Genomic DNA, 16,078 nt, shown 5'->3' with positions numbered 1-16,078 from the left:
TAATTATAGTATCCACCTTAAATTATAGCAGAAAGCAGACAGTATGGGCTTTTTTAACTGTGTTACTGTATTATATAACTGGTTTCACACAAAGTAAATGGATTTAATATGAATTAGCTCCAGTAGGACTAAACTAGCTTGAATGAAGTATTCAATCCTTAAACTTATATTTTTTTTTACTCCAAGCGTCTGGAACAGCTACCTAATAGTATAGTATATCTACAATACTTGAAATCAACAAAGCTGATTTCCCTTATACCATCACCAACTTAATTGATTTTGATGATGGTAATGGGGGAAATAAGTTCATCTACTTACTAGCCTATCTTAACAGGCAAGAAATCTCTTATCTTCATATAAAATAATCTTCAACATTGATTGTGCCAGTTTTTTCAATTGTCTTAACCCTCTTAAAATTGACAGCTGTTTCAAACATGCCTATTAAAAACTTGCTGCCTTCTATTAAAGCTGTTTCCTACAGTAAGAAAAGTAATTATCTTAAAAGCTTGTTGCAAACACATTCAAACTTATAGACCCTGAAGGACTTACTTTTAGAAAAAAATATTTTTACCAAGAATAAAAACTTAACTTGACAAAAAAATATTTTTTGTATTAGCTGATCTTTCTCTTGTAACTATGGTCAACTGACAGTCATGCTTACTGAAAACATCTGGTAGAAAAAAACGGAAGGGTGAATTCCAACAGAACAAGAGAATTTTCTTATAAAACTAGTACAATTTGATCACAATATTCATTCACAACTTGGCTACTTTGTCACCTATTACTTACTTAAACACTTGCCATGTTTACATTAAGCATAGTTTGACTCTTGCACACTGCCAGGACAAGATTACCCATTCACAATATTGGTAGAGGAGTTGTTATGCCTTGCAGGAACAGGGATTGGCGCTATGCAGCAGTCTGATTCAAAGGGGAAAAAGACAATTTGGAGTACATGAGTGTTGACACAGCCCCTATGGGCAACTCGAGGCCTTGGAAAAAGTCATTTTGATTTAAGGAAATGCCAACAGGTACTGTACATGCAACCTCACAGCACTCCGTAACCCTTAGAGTCTGGATCATTGCACAGTCCCTTTTTTTATTAAGGAAATATTCTGTTCAACAAAAAAAAAATCATGCTAAATTATTAATTACTGAAATGGGCGAGTTAAGCAGTGACAACCAATATTGTATTAGAGAACTAAAAAGAAAAATTCAGCACAAGGCAGATTCTTCTAATAATGAGGCAACATTAAAAATTAGAAAATTAGAAAAAAATGGAAATGTTACCAGTTCCTGCAATCGTATTACTTGGATTATTTTATTCTAAAACAAGCTATATATAGCAAGTAATGCTATAAAATAGACCCATTTCCTTGAACTGCAAGAGAGTTCAAGAAATCACCAACTGAATAATGACAGAATAAATAGGTTAGATACTAAATGCAACATTGGGAGAAAGTCACTTCTGCTGTTAAAATGAGTGCACTGAGCATGAATAATATACAAGGATGTTACGGAATGACTTTAAGGCGCTTTTAAATTTGTTCAAATAATTTAAGATTCTGCTATCAGTTACAGCACAGATGTCAAACTCGCCGAGTCACATGACGTGTCGCGATGTATCGTGACTTTTTTTGCATTGCCGGAGCTGGGGTAGGCACGGCCTCCGTATGATGCAACCAGCCCGTGGGCCAGCAGTTTGACACCCCTGAGCTACAGAATCAGACTTTTCTAATGCTGTAATCTGAAATACTACTTAATGAAAAAATAGCTTTTGATTTCAGAGCATGATGCATCCTTGTTTAAATACTGCACAGTCAAACCACCTTCACTAATTCTTTCACACATTTTCTTTTAATCTTGTTCTAGAAGAACTTGTAGGGACAGTTCAGTGGGAGGCATGCACAATAATATGCACATTATACGGACACTTCTGTATTCAATGGGACATGTAGTGCTTCAAATTTGGTGACAAAGAAGGTGGGGCACATGGGGATGTGAGCATAGGAATTGGTCTGCAACTCTTTACCCTACACATCTTTTCCCAGATAGTTCAGTAGCTGTAGATAAGCTAGTGCTTGTGCATTCTTTAAGGAAACAGCTTGTGCTTTAAGGAGTGGCAAGCATCTGCTTTTGCCTTCATATTTGAAACAACGAATAGCCCTAGTACAGTGATGGCGAACCTTTTAGAGACCGAGTGCCCAAACTGCAACCCAAAACCCACTTATGCATCGTCGAGTGCCGGGTGGGTGTGGCCCATTGACTGGGTGTGGCCCATTGGGTGAGTGTGGCCCATTGGGTGGGCATGACCAATTGGGTGGACGTGGCTGCGGTGGTAACGGCAGACTGGGTGGGACTAAAAAGTTCAATCAATCAATTCCAACTTTGCAAGATCTTTTTTTTTTCCACGAGAAGTTGAAATTGACTGATTGAACCTTTTTTTTTTTTTTGCACCCGGCGGCAGAGGCCTAAAGCGAAAAGGTTTTATAAAACCCAGCTGAAGGCCTAGGACTGGGGCGACGGCGCGCATGCCCACAGAGAGGGCTCTGAGTGCCGCCTCTGGCACCCGTGCCATAGGTTCGCCACCACTGCCCTAGTAAGTACAGCTAGGATTATAATGTGTATCTCATCTTCGAAAAATGGCAGTTAATGAATTTGAATAATTCTGTGCATTACTACTTGGCAAAATTATTTTTGATCTTAATTTTGTTAATGAATGTCCTGGTTTTAGGTCTGAATTGGCTACCTGTATATCCAGTTTAGTAACCTTAATTTTCCCCCCTCCTCTGTACCAATGTGTATACATATAGCATTTGACACCAGAGGTAAATTGCAGTTACGCTATCATACTTTGCAGACACAGGGGGATGGAAGGGGAACCCTAGGTTATGTTGCTGCCCACCTAGCCTCCAACTTTTTTGAAGTTTATAAATCATGAGAAAATGGCATTATCTTCATATACAAAAAGTCCAAGTGCGACCAATAAACATATCTAGAAAATGAAAATAGTGGATGGATGGAGCCAAGCATTTGCCTGAAGTTTAGGCCATCAATCTAGGAAAAAATTGACATCTTGGCATAAAATCTTATCTATCTGCATTCTATTAAATATATATATTCTCCATTGAGTTGAGCCAAGCTCAGCATAGCAATCACTTTTGCAAATATAATTCTTGGCAGCCATTCTATTTTTTAAATAATAGTAATCTGGGTTTTTTTTAAAAAAAAATTCGGAGCCGATTCTTCTGATGGGTCCCATATAAAGAGTTCTACACTGGGTTTCTTCTCCCAGTGACAAGTACCACAGGGCGAAAAGAAATTCGCTTTTGAAGCAGGCGTTTCGGACTCAATGACCTCGTTCGAATCTCAGAAAAAACCGAGGCTTAATCAAGCGCAAGTGGGCGCCCTTAAATGGCCTGTCCGAAAGTTTTACACTCGTGCAAAAAAAAAAAAAAAAACATCAAACAAACAAAGAAGAGAAAAATGCAAAATAAAAACGCCCTTTAGTACTCTTTCCGGCCGAAATCCCCTCCCCTCTTCTCCTCTAACGTCGTACGCCCCGCCCACCCCTCGTTCACCTCACTGGCCATCGATGCCCCAAAGCTAGAGCGACGCTCCTTCGCCAAGGGCCGCTTCCGTCTTTTAGCGGAAGTTTGGCCGCGTGACGTCAGACGGCGGGGGACCGCGCCGTACTTCCTTTTTCCACTTGCCCTTGGTGGTTCTCGGCGGAGGCGAGGGAGCGATCGGTGGAGCTGTCAAGATGTTTCGAACCCTTTTGGTACGTGAGTCCGGGAGGGGGGAGGGGAGGGACACGTTACCCTGGGGCAGGGGTAGGCAACCTTGGCTCTTTTATGACTCGTGGACTTCAACTCCCAGAATTCCTGAGCCAGCTATGCTGGCTCAGGAATTCTGGGAGTTGAAGTCCACGAGTCATAAAAGAGCCAAGGTTGCCTACCCCTGCTCTAGAGAAAGCTCCTGGCTAGTAAGAGCGGTTGGTGTGTGTGTGTTTTTTTTCCTTCTTTCCTTTCCTTTTTTTAAAATGTCCGCCTTTCCGCCTGTGTTAAGGCCTGAGAGCCAAGACTGCTCCTCTCTACTCCGCTCGACAATAACCGGACGAAGCCGGGTGGTTAACCTCAGAGAGGACTGCTGGCTTGAAGGTGACTCAGGCGATGCAGATTTTGATGGTGGCTTCCCGGTCTTGGTCCAGCGCTAATGGTTGGCACGTACAGCTTTGCAGCCCTGGTCGTGGGGTGCGGGGTGAAAGAAGAGCGTCCCGGTGTGGATAGTTGAAGGGTGGCCCTCGACTTATCACAGTTCCGTTTAGTGACCGTTCAAAGTCGCAAAGGCACTGAAAAAAGTGACTTCGTGACTGTTTTTTTCTTTCCCCACCCTTGTTACTGTTGCAGCGTTCCCAGGGTCATGCGATTGACATCCAGACGTTTGGACGACTGGTTCATATTTATGACGGTTGCCCTGTCCTAGTGTAGTAAAATGAACAATTATTAGAATAATGATTTGACTGCATAACTGCAATAATGATGTGTCTGCATAATTGCTAGAATAATGAGGTAATGCATAATCACTGGGAAAATTCACTGGGAAAATTCTGTGTCAGTAATATGTGGCTAACCAAATGCGCTTTGCACATGGATACTTTGTATGTAGCAAAACCTTCCATTGTATGCCTGTGAGAAACGAACCAAATGTATTACAGTGTATTAACATGTGTAGTCCCTTTGTTCCTGAAAGAAGGGTAGTATAAAAACTGAAGTCTAATCCCGCCCTCCTTGTTCAGAATTGCCTATCTCCAATATGCCTCTGAACCTTGCGCAATAAACTTCTCTGCTAAACCCCTCTGGAATTCGTAAGAGTTCTTTCGTTTTCCACAAAAATCACAGTTCCGTTTAGTGACAGTTCGCAGTCGCAAAGGCACTGAAAAAAGTGACTTCACGACTGGTTCTTTTTCACCCTTGTTACTGTTGCAGCATTCCCAGGGTCATGTGATTTACATCCAGATGTTTGGACAACTGGTTCCTATTTATGACGGTTGCCGTGTCCTAGAGTCGTGTGATCCCCTTTTGTCACCTTCTGACAAGCGAAGTCAGTGGGAAAGCCAGAGTAACTGAACAATGGTGTTACTAGCTTAACAACTGCAGTGATTCGCTTAACAAATGTGGCAAGAAAAGTCGTAAAATGGGGGCAAAACTCACTTAACAAATTTCTCGCTTAGCAACACAAATTTGGGGCTCGGTTATGGTCATAAGTCGAGGACTGCCTGTACTTGTCTATCCCTTTGTTAGGCTGATACAGATTAAGATGTGGTTTGAAAGCTAACAGGATTCCGAGGGCTGTTAAATGTAAGACGCTACAGTAAGGCTAAATATATATAAGGATGATTATTCCCAGCAGTAAAAATAATTGGTGATCCTATTTTTTTTTTCCAAAAGATGCTATGCTAATTTTGAGAAAAGTTAGTATAAACAGTGATACTCATAGATGCAGCCTGTAGGCCCTTTGTAAATGATTTTGATGACAGTTGTTGTTAGTTGCGAAGTCGTGTCCGACCCATCGCAACCCCATGGACGACGTTCCTCCAGGCCTTCCTATCCTCTACCATCTTCTGGAGTCCATTGCTTCAGTGACTCCATCCAGCCACCTCATTCTCTGTCGTCCCCTTCTTCTATTGCCCTCAATCTTTCCCAGTATTAGGTTCTTCTCCAGTGAGTCCTTCCTTCTCATTAGGTGGCCAAAGTACTTGAGTTTCAACTTCAGGATCTGGCCTTCTAAAGAGCAGTCAGGGTTGATCTCCTCTAGGACTGACCGGTTTGATCGCCTTGCGGTCCAGGGGACTCGCAGGAGTCTTCTCCAGCACCATAGTTTAAAGGCCTCAATTCTTTGGCGCTCAGCCTTTCTTATGGTCCAACTTTCACAGCCATACATTGCAACTGGGAAAACCATGGCCTGGACTATATGCACTTTTGTTGGCAGGGTGATGAAAATTATGGACGTTATGCTATCCATGTAGAAGACTTTATGTGGATATTCAGTATGCACATAGAGCCTTCCTCTATTATTGTTTTTGTTGCGATCACTGCAACTCAGTTAGCATATATTGTAACAGCATCCCACAATTTAATGTTAATTTCTTATTTAATTTATTCAATTTATATGCCATGCATCTCACCTGCAGGTATCTGTTATAGTTAACATTGTTAGGTTAGGTTATTAGTAGGTTTTAGGTGGAGAAGGTTTGTACTTCTGCAGATGCGGCTTTTTAAAAATTATAATAAATAATCAAAATATAATATAGCATCAGCCTTTGTATATTACTGCTGTCATTAATTAGGGTGGGTTCATGCTAGAGTCTCTGCACTGACTTTGTTACACACACAAAATATATATTTGTACTTCTGTTGTAGGCTGTACGGCAAGTAACACAAAGCCCCATAAACTTTGCCTCTCGCAGGCAGCTTGCAAACAGGATTGCTGAGAAGCAGAAACATTTTCAGGTATTTGCTGATTATCTTCCTACTTTGAGAACAGATAAATGTAATGGAGCATTGGTATCATTCCTGCACATTTTTTTATGTAAAATTAGCTGATTCAAGATACTTTTATCAGTAGTTATTGAGTAATAAAGCCATAATACAGCTTCTTTTTAAAATTTGTATGTTTGGTTGTTATGCTATTCCAAAATCCAGAATTATATTGAGATGAATTATGTATAACTATCTGTGTGTATGCATGTCTTGGTATGTATAAATAAACTTTTAGGTAAGAAAAATTTAGGCTTCTAAATTATAAGGGTACCCAGTGAAATAGTTAATGCAGCAATTTTAATTCATTGTTTTACAGTTATTAGGTATAATAAGCAAGAATTAAAACTAAGTTCATTTAGTCAGTTCAGTAGGTAGCTATGCTTCAGTGTTGGCTCATTATGAATTCCTATGTTGCTGTTAAGTAACTGAAATATTAATTCTGTTTGTTGTAGAATTTACACTCTAGCGAGAAGTCTCCATATCACAGTGTGAACATTGGCAGTTGGATGTACTTTTACCATTAAGGACAACTGCAGTAGAATGACAGAGGGATAGAAAAGTGGAGGATTTTATGATTCTTTTGCTATATACCACTGTTTACAGCTATTGGGAACTTCTGTGTACAAAAAGTCACTCTTTTCTCAGGGCTCTTCACTAAAAACTGCCCACTCCATTGCTTTGTTAACACACTCCTTCCCTCTCTGTATTTGGTTTGGGGTGTAGTTTGTTTTTCTATATGGGGTTTTGTTTCTGTTCTGCCATGAGAAACCTCCTTTTTATTTTTTATTTATATAAAACAGCTGGATAGTGTACTGGTTAGAGCACTGCTCTTTTATGTGGGAGACTAGGGTTCGAATCCCAACTGGTACCTACCTAGCCAGTAGGGTCCTTGGGCAAAGACCTCTTAACATTCTCCTGCCAATCTCAGATATGAGAGTGACATGAACTGAGTCATAGTGGTTTGGACTTTGCCTGGATTAATAAGGTCGTCATCAGATGTTGGGGAACCAAGATAATCTGACAATAAGTGGGCACCTGGAACAAATCATACAGGGATGAAATAAGAGAATCTGTAATTAATGGATTACTACTACGAAGTAGACTTAATAAGAGAGATATATGAAACATATGAATAGACAGAAGATTGCTAAATGAAGCCTCCAGCTACCAGGTTAAGGAGATACACTTAAGCAGAAACCAAGAAGATAAATATCCGGTTCTCCAAAGATCCATTCAAGTTGTGACAACCTGGCAGTTCCTCACAATGTGCAGAGATGTACGCCAGCCAGTAAGAGGGCAGGATCTGGTGAGTGTCAAAGCCATGTCCTGTCCGAAACCTAGAGCACCAGGGGTACATCAGAAAGATGGCACCCAAAGATGAGCTGCTGAAAGAATGCCTGAGGTAGCAGCAGACATGGGAGAAAGATCAAGCAAAGGAAGTGCCTTGGCAAGCCAAGATCAATCAACGAGATATCATGGCGGTAGACAAAGACCAAAAGACAACCACCACGGTGATAGATGTAGCAGTGTCAAGTGAAAGCAACATCAGGAAGAAGAAGTATGGGAAGCTGAATAAGTACTAAGGCCCAAAGGAGGAAGTAGAGAGGATTGGAAAAATAAAGCCCAAAGTGGTGCCAGTAGTGGTAGGAGCACTCGGGCTGCGACTCCTACGCTGGGAGAGTGGCTCCAATAGATCCCAGGAACAACATCAGAGGTCTCTGTTCAGAAGAGGGCAGCGCTAGGAACAGCTGAGATGACTGCACAGAACCCTCGAAGTTCCAGGCCTCAGACAGAGGACCCGAGATTGATAAAGGCTTATACTGAATTCATAATAGTCTGTAAAGCCTGTCAGTGTTCAACCACAAACCATTTGTAATAGGCTGGTAAACCACCTGGTCCAGTCACGTTTCCTTTTTAGTCTATTTTATGACATCATAAGCCTACCTCATTATGGAACCTTTCGTAATCTGATATTTTTTTTTTTGGTCAGTTTTGTTTAAGTATTTATCCCTAGTTCTACAGATTCTTTGATTTTCTTAGCTTCTTTCATTTCCTCTTTCATTTTTGCATATCTTTCTTCCATTCTCTCGTCAAAAGCTTCCAAATTAGTATTAACTGATTCAGATACCTTCTCGTCCAATTCTTCAAACGTTTTCTGCAGCATCTTCAGGTAATCCCCCTTCGGTGTTTTGCTCTAATCTTCCTCCTATCTCTTGTACTTTTACTATTTTCCCGTGGTTGCCAGTCTACTATTGTAATCCAAAAGTGAAAGCGTCTGAATAAAAATAAAGGGCAGGCTCTCTTCCTTTTTTTTCTCCTGTATCCTTAATACTTCAGTCTCAATTGACATTCCATAATTACAGTCTTCTCTACAGTCATACAGTCTTCTCATATTACCGCCTTGTTTTGTAAAATCTACCAATTGTCTTATGTTAGATCAAAACAAAACAATTTATCTATCTTTTGGAAAAATACTTCAGTTTATACATTCTTAATTCAAGCTAAGATTTTGAGTTGCAGGATTTGCTGTACTATAATAGCAGTTACCTGGAAGGAAACAATGCTTTGTATTTTAATCCTATTTTCAACAGATCAAGATTTCGGTTTTGGATGTTATAACTATGACTACAGAAGTCTAATTTTCTTGCTGAGGAGAAACTTGATTTGTAGAAGCTAATCCAAAACTAATATGTGAATACTGAGTTTTGTGTCATTGATTTTAGGAAGATAATGATGTTCCAGTGCATTTGAAAAATGGAATACCAGATGTTCTGCTGTATCGCATTACTATGGTGCTTTCTCTTTTTGGTAAGTTTTAAGTATAAGCTAAGCTGTTTTAACCTCCTAAAATTTTCAAAAGAATCTACCCGTCTCTACTTAAATCCAAAGTAGATAATTAGAAATGTTCTAGGTCTTTTTTAGTTGAACAAATACAATTTAAGTATTTGATAATTAAAATATTTAATGTCAATTATTTTGTAAAATATTCTCGATATTGATACTGTATTTGTATATATCAACCTTTTGTTATATAAAATTTTTCATATTATTCAGTGTAATATGAGAGAATTATTACCTCATCCTTTTAATCTGATTTAGTTCAGAAAAAACTATATTATAAATATTTGACTGGGTTGCCTTTTGGGGATGTTCTTCATCTAGATCTTTATATTTGCGTTACAGGACATAATTCAGATATGTAACTATTTCCATTACAGAAGACTTAAGTCTCATTCTGTTCAGTAAAAAAAAAATGAATACCATTTTTAAAAATTTAGACTTATTTGCTGTTGGCTGTATTTGACCCAATCTCTCAATCAATGTTGAAATTTACTTCTGTTTTGACATCTAGATTTTAAAATGCTTAGTTTTAATTGCTTAATGTCTGTTGTGCTGCTTTTAAATTACAGTAAAAGTGTAATTAGCAAAAACACATTTACAGTGTTTTAAAATACTGCTTTAAAGCTTAGAGATTTGGGTAATTAATTTTTAAAATAAATGTGCTTTAAGCTTTATTGAAACAGGACCCATATTTAAAATGTAAAAAATAATGGAATGAAGGACTTTTCTAAGATCTTTTAATCTGGCACCTCTGTCTTTAAAATGAAAGTAAAAGGGTCTGTGTATATATCTATTGTATTTTAAGGGGAGCTACAATTGAGCATCTATGTTCTGGCTGTGATAATATATTGTCTTTCTTATCTTCAGGAGTTGGCTACGTCTTCTATAATTTCTACGAAATAGGAAAGCCGAAGAAAAACTAACTCCAGTTCAGAAGATGCATCCTGGAATAGCATCATTCTGTTCCATTCCATTACACTCATCAGGGACCTACTTTGTCCTTGTCCTAATACTTGATTTTGTGTTTGGGAACAATGTTTGTTAAAAATGTAGTAACTTGCAATCATTAAACTAGTTTGGCCTGAAGGATATATTTGTGACTGTTAAAAGATTATTTGTTGAATTTTGTATTTGTTGCAAGTGCTACTGTTTGTGGTTGCAAAAATGACCAATAAATGCTGAAATATGTGATAATTTACCTTCTTGCCTGGTTTGTCATTAAAAATATATCAAAATAAATAAAGGTGTCCTAATAATATAAGAAAAACATAATCTGAGGATCAAGCTAAATTGCTACTGCTAATGGAAGAATGCTATCAGTGGAATATGAAGTGGCTGCAATTTTTAGCGATTTCCACTTTGACTCCAAATCGGCTCGGCTGGTAGACTAGAAGATGGGCAGCTGTACTTTTAAGAGGAGAAATTTGATCTATCTGTCCTACTCTGGATGGGATAATTCGGTTAGAGCAGACCTGGACATTTTACGGCCCACAGCCACATTCAGTGCTTCAACTATCCCTGTCTGGCCTGCGGTGTCAGTGGAGGGGGGGGCGGGGGTACTGGCAGAGGCATGGGGGGAGGTCTTGGCAGGGGATGTGGAAACCCCAGTTTCTCGTATGGCCCTTAATTTCCCTACCTCCGGGGAAGAGGATAGCAATTGTCTGGAATCTTAGTTCGAAAGGTATTATGAAGATAACTGAAAGGATATTGAAACTGAATTATCCACATATTATTTCAATTTTGTTTACTTGTAGGCTAAGAGCATAAAAGGAAATATTTTATTGGCTCTTGGCTCTTAGCCTCCTAGCTCTCTTTCGTGCCATAGCTTTTAGAAATTGTAGAATCTTTACATCTAGAAATAAGCATGTGTTGAAATATATGCTTCCTGCTGTACAGTAATTTATAAAACCACCTCACAAATACATATAACGTGCAACACATTTGATTAGGACAATTCAGACCCAGAATGTAGCATGAACTTGCTAGCTCAGGCACTGCTTTTGCAAGAAAGGGGCAATTGTAACTGAAAATTGCCTGGCAAATTGGAAGTTTATAGAAAACTAAAGACGGTGCAATGTCTTAGCCTTAGTCCTTCAACGACATGGGACAAGCATAGAATGGCTGAAAGCAAGTTCTTCATTGCAAAAGTGAACTTACTACGAACTACACTTTTTAAACACTTGCTGGCTGTAATGCCTGAGGAATGCCCGGTGCTGCTACCTGACTAGCAGAGGAAATACCTGTTGCAGAGGAACATGGAATATCAGAGGAAAGTAGGTAGGAACTCAATCATCAAAGCAATAGGGAACAGGGTTTTTTCTTTAGTTCCTGGATTCCTACCTTACAACTTAAAGATGTCTGAAAATTAAAGCAAAGGGAAAGAAAGCATTGCAATATTGTGGGCAGAGAGTTAAAGAGCAGGAGAATCATGCTTCTCACATCCTGCACAGAAACAGAAAGATTGCTTACTGGGAGATATAAGGGTTAGAGGGAACATAACACCTCTTTTGCACAAGCTTCATTCGGTGCTGATCTGCTTCTGCGTCCGACTCAAGATAGCTCCAGGTTACCTGTGAAACCATCTTCATTCCATTACCTCAGCTTGTACCATCCGGTCAGGCAGGGAAGGCCTGTTGCGGACCTCATCAGCCAAATCATTCTGACAGGAAAGATCCAGGAAGTGAACTTTCTCTGTTGTTGCCCTAAACTTATTCTTCCTCCAGAGGTGACGCAGGCCCCACTCTCCTGGCCTTCTGGAAAGTCACGAAGCCATGGCTCTTTAGCCTTGCTTGGAGCTCACAGAGTAGCATGCAGCCCTGGGGATAGTTACGGTACTGCCCTGAAAGCCCTCCCCCAGCCATTTAATTATTATTATTATTATTATTATTTTTAACATCGCTTGACTCTTTTAAATTTTATATACTGTTTTTATGCTTTTTTAATATTGTATTTGTAGACCGCCCTGAGTCGTTCTGTGAGGGAAATGGGTGGTTCCTAGATATGATTGATAAATAAATAAATCGTGTGCTTTTAGGTTTGAGAATGATTTACTGACTTAATGGGCCACCGTTGGATCAATCAAAGAAGGTTATATAAAGTAACTGCTGACCGGCAGAAAGCATAGCCGCTTGGAAGTCCAGGGTGAAAGGATTGCCAAGGGGATGGGCCACACTAGGAATTGCAGGCAACGAGAGTGGGAGCTGCTGTTAGAAAGGAACAAAGCCTGGAAATCTTCTGTTTTCAATGGCTCTGGTTGGAAGAAGCAGCTGTTATAAGTCAAACCTGGAAAACATGTGTGTGAAGTCTTTTATTAATGAGACAAGGATGACTTTAGACCCCTCAGGAAGTGGTGAGGGGTCCATATTCTGATAGGTCAAACAGAAGGTTTGGATCTCCTCAAATATGCAAACCCAGGTAGAAGTTGGGCAGCGTGGGGCTTCGGCATACACAGTTCTTACCTGGTGCAGACTTTCACAGGCAGCATCTGGTAGGCTTCAAAATTTGAAGGTGGAGTGTCTAGAAAACTGATAGCGCAGGGGTGTCAAACTGCCGGCCCGCGGGCCGGACGCGTCATCCGGAAGCCGCGCCCACCCCATTGCCGGCAATGGCAAAATCATCCCGATACATTGCGCGACGTCACATGACGTCGCGAGTTTGACATGTCTGAGATAGAGGCAAGGCATCTTCCATGCAGATGACAGGCAACTGAGCAGGGCCCACTTGGTACCTGTCTTTATAGCCAGATGTGGCTCCTGACTTAACGGCAATAGTCCACTGAGTCCCTTCTCATTTGCTTATGGTCCGTGCGCACCTTACTTTTGAAGCTGCCAGCCATGGTTGCTTCTGAAATGTCAGAAAATTTGTTCACTAAACTCTGAAGCCCAACAGATACTGGCTATGAAAGCCTCTACCAGGCAGAATTGTGTGTTTCCCGAGGAACCCAATGACAATCACTAAAAATAATACAACTGGCCTTACACTTACAACCATTCGTTTAGTGACTGTTTGAAGTTACAACAGCACTGGAAAAAGTTATTTATGACTGTTTTTCACATTTACAACCATTGTATCATTCCCATGGTCACGTGATCAAAATTCGGATGCTTAGCAACTGGCATGTATTTCTGACGGTTGCAGTGTCCCTGGGGTCATGTGATCCACCTTTTGCGACCTTCTGACAAGCAAAGTCAATGGGGAAGCCAGATTCACTTAACAACCAGGTTACTTATTTAACAATCGTGATTCACTTAACAGTTTTGACAAGAAGACAAGAAAGGTCTTAAAATGGGGCAAAACTCACTTAGCAATTTTCTGTTGCTTAGCAACAGAAATTTTGGGCTCAGTGTAGTCATAAGTCAGGGACTACCTATACTTGGATGCACCATATACTAAAGCTTCCTAATTTATTGAAATGTGTAACTCACCCGGCATATAGCATGTGACTTGAAACTGAAAATATAGGATTAAAAAATCACATATGATTCTTAAGATTAATCTTCCTTCTACAATTGTACTTTTTATTAATATATCTATATGTTTCTGGCAAATGACACTTAGCCCTAATGTATCAAGAACATCAATGTATCAAAGTGCTATCAAAAGGCACTTCTTAACTGTTGTTTCCACAACTGTCAGATAATAAAAATATATTAATATACCAAATTATGTGAAAAAAATGAATACAGTAATGTTACTGTATTATATATTGTTATTATTATTATTAATCACACAGCCAGCCAGATGTTCAGACTGGGTTTGGCATTTTTGTCTATCTATCAAGTCCTTACCAAGGACCTGGGATAGGCAGATGTGGATGTTTGATGGTGTTAGAGATATTGTTGCAGGATGGAAGCTGTTCCCTTTTGCAATTGACTGATGGCGAATTTGTCAAGTGGTGCTCCAGTTCTTTTGGGATTGCACCCAAGGCGCCTATTACTACTGGTACTACCCTTGCTTGCCTTTGCCACAGTTGTTCTATTTCTATTTGTAGGTCTTTGTATTTTGTTGTTGTTGTTATATTATTATTATTATTATTATTATTATTATTATTATTATTATTATTATTATTATTATTATTATTATTATTATTATTATTATTATTATTGATCATCTCACAGTCAGCCAGATGTTCAGACTGGATTTGGCATTTTGTCTACCTATCCAGTCCTTACCAAGGACCTGGGATAGGCAGATGTGGATGTTTGATGGATATTACAGATATCGTCGCAGGATGGAAGCAGTTCCTAGTAAGGCTGCCTTTTGCAATTGACTAATGGCGAATTTGTCAATGCCAATGGTGTTCAAGTGGTGCTCCAGTTCTTTTGGGATTGCACCCAAGGCGCCTGTTATTATTGGTACTAACCCTTGCTTACCTTTGCTACAGTCTTTCTATTTCTATTTGTAGGTCTTTGTATTATTATTATTATTATTATTATTATTATTATTATTATTATTATTATTATTATTATTATTATTATTATTATTATTATTATTATTACCACCACCACCACCACCACCACCACTACTACTACTACTACTACTACTACTTCAATGCCCAAAATAAATGAATGCAATAACACTTAATAGCGCTAGGGTGCGCTATTGGACAACAAATTACCCTTGTTAGAATTTCCGACACCCTCCTACTCCAATTGTTTGTGGAAAGGTCGCGCAGAGGAGGGTTAAAAAGAAACCCTTCTGAATGGTGGGGAGACTCGAGCAAGAAAACGCGTGCTTAGCTACGAGAGTTCCCTGGATGTAGCCGTGCCGGGAAGCTGCGACCTTTTGTTTTCCTGCGGGCGGGCTGTTTCTGAAGCCGAACCCCCCACAAGCCCGTCGCTCGGAAGATGCAGGAGCGCGGCTGGGACTGACCATCTCCGGGTGCCACCGCAGCGACAGCCCCGAAGCAGCGCCGAGGATATATGCTCGGAGGGGCGTGGGCCACCATGTACGTCGGTTCTGCTAATGTCTAGGCAGGAGACGAAAGTCTTGGGCCACGCGTGAAGGGACGAGGCTCGCCTCCCCAGAGGCTAGCTTTTCTTTCTTTACCCCTCTCCCCATCCCCGCCCCCCGTTTTACACACCTCCTTTTTTTTTTATTCTCACCCACATCCCTGCAAACTATTCTGCCTCTTTTCTTCTCCTAACCGCTGTGGGTTTAGGTGGAGGGGTCACCTGCCTTGCGCTGCTGGATCGATACGCCTCCCCACCAAGCCTTCGGGTAAGGGTCTGTTATCCCGGGGGGGTGGTGGTGGTGGTAAAGGAGCGAGGACCGTATCAAGGACAGCGCTTAAGTTGATTTTCGCCGCGCGCCTTGCAGCTCCGTCGTCCCAAGCAAGAAAGGGAGGGTCGCCTACGGGGCGGGGAGGGGGTGTCTCTGGGGGCGCACTGCCTTTGGGCCATGGGCTGAAGGACTCGCCCTCCTTCCCGGAGAAGAGCAGAGGTTGGATGCGCTGCTGATAGGCCGACGGTGGAGCGAAGCAGTGGTAGAGGGTCAGTGGTCAGTAAAAGAGGCAGGGGGTGATAGCGGTACGGCGGGGTTGCGGTTACTGGTCTCTCTCTCTCCCCCCCCATCTCCCCCCCTCCGTTCCTTTCTGGCTAATTGAGAAAGTGGACATTTTCCTCTTTCCCCCACAAAGAATTGTTCTCAGCCGCGGCCGTTCCGTTCTCTTTTTGTGACTGGGTGGGAGCGGATTG

The 16,078-nt window shown here is 40.7% G+C and overlaps 1 protein-coding gene across 1 annotated transcript; it reads left to right on the top strand.

The window, feature by feature from the left end:
- Nucleotides 1–3,646: 3,646 nt before the first annotated feature.
- LOC107288831 (cytochrome c oxidase subunit 7A2, mitochondrial) lies at nt 3,647–10,581 on the top strand. Its single transcript, XM_015817482.1, has 4 exons — nt 3,647–3,781; nt 6,423–6,512; nt 9,266–9,350; nt 10,251–10,581. Exons 1-4 carry the CDS (start codon nt 3,764–3,766, stop codon nt 10,304–10,306), a joined length of 249 nt encoding a protein of 82 aa, XP_015672968.1. The 5' UTR covers nt 3,647–3,763; the 3' UTR covers nt 10,307–10,581.
- The last annotated feature ends 5,497 nt before the right edge of the window (nt 10,582–16,078 follow it).

Source organism: Protobothrops mucrosquamatus, unplaced genomic scaffold, assembly GCF_001527695.2.
Source record: "Protobothrops mucrosquamatus isolate PMUCROS unplaced genomic scaffold, P.Mucros_1.0 scaffold594, whole genome shotgun sequence".
Lineage (NCBI taxonomy): Eukaryota > Metazoa > Chordata > Lepidosauria > Squamata > Viperidae > Protobothrops > Protobothrops mucrosquamatus.
The sequence above is the reverse complement of the archived record's forward strand: the minus strand, read 5'-3'. Positions and strand labels throughout refer to the sequence as shown.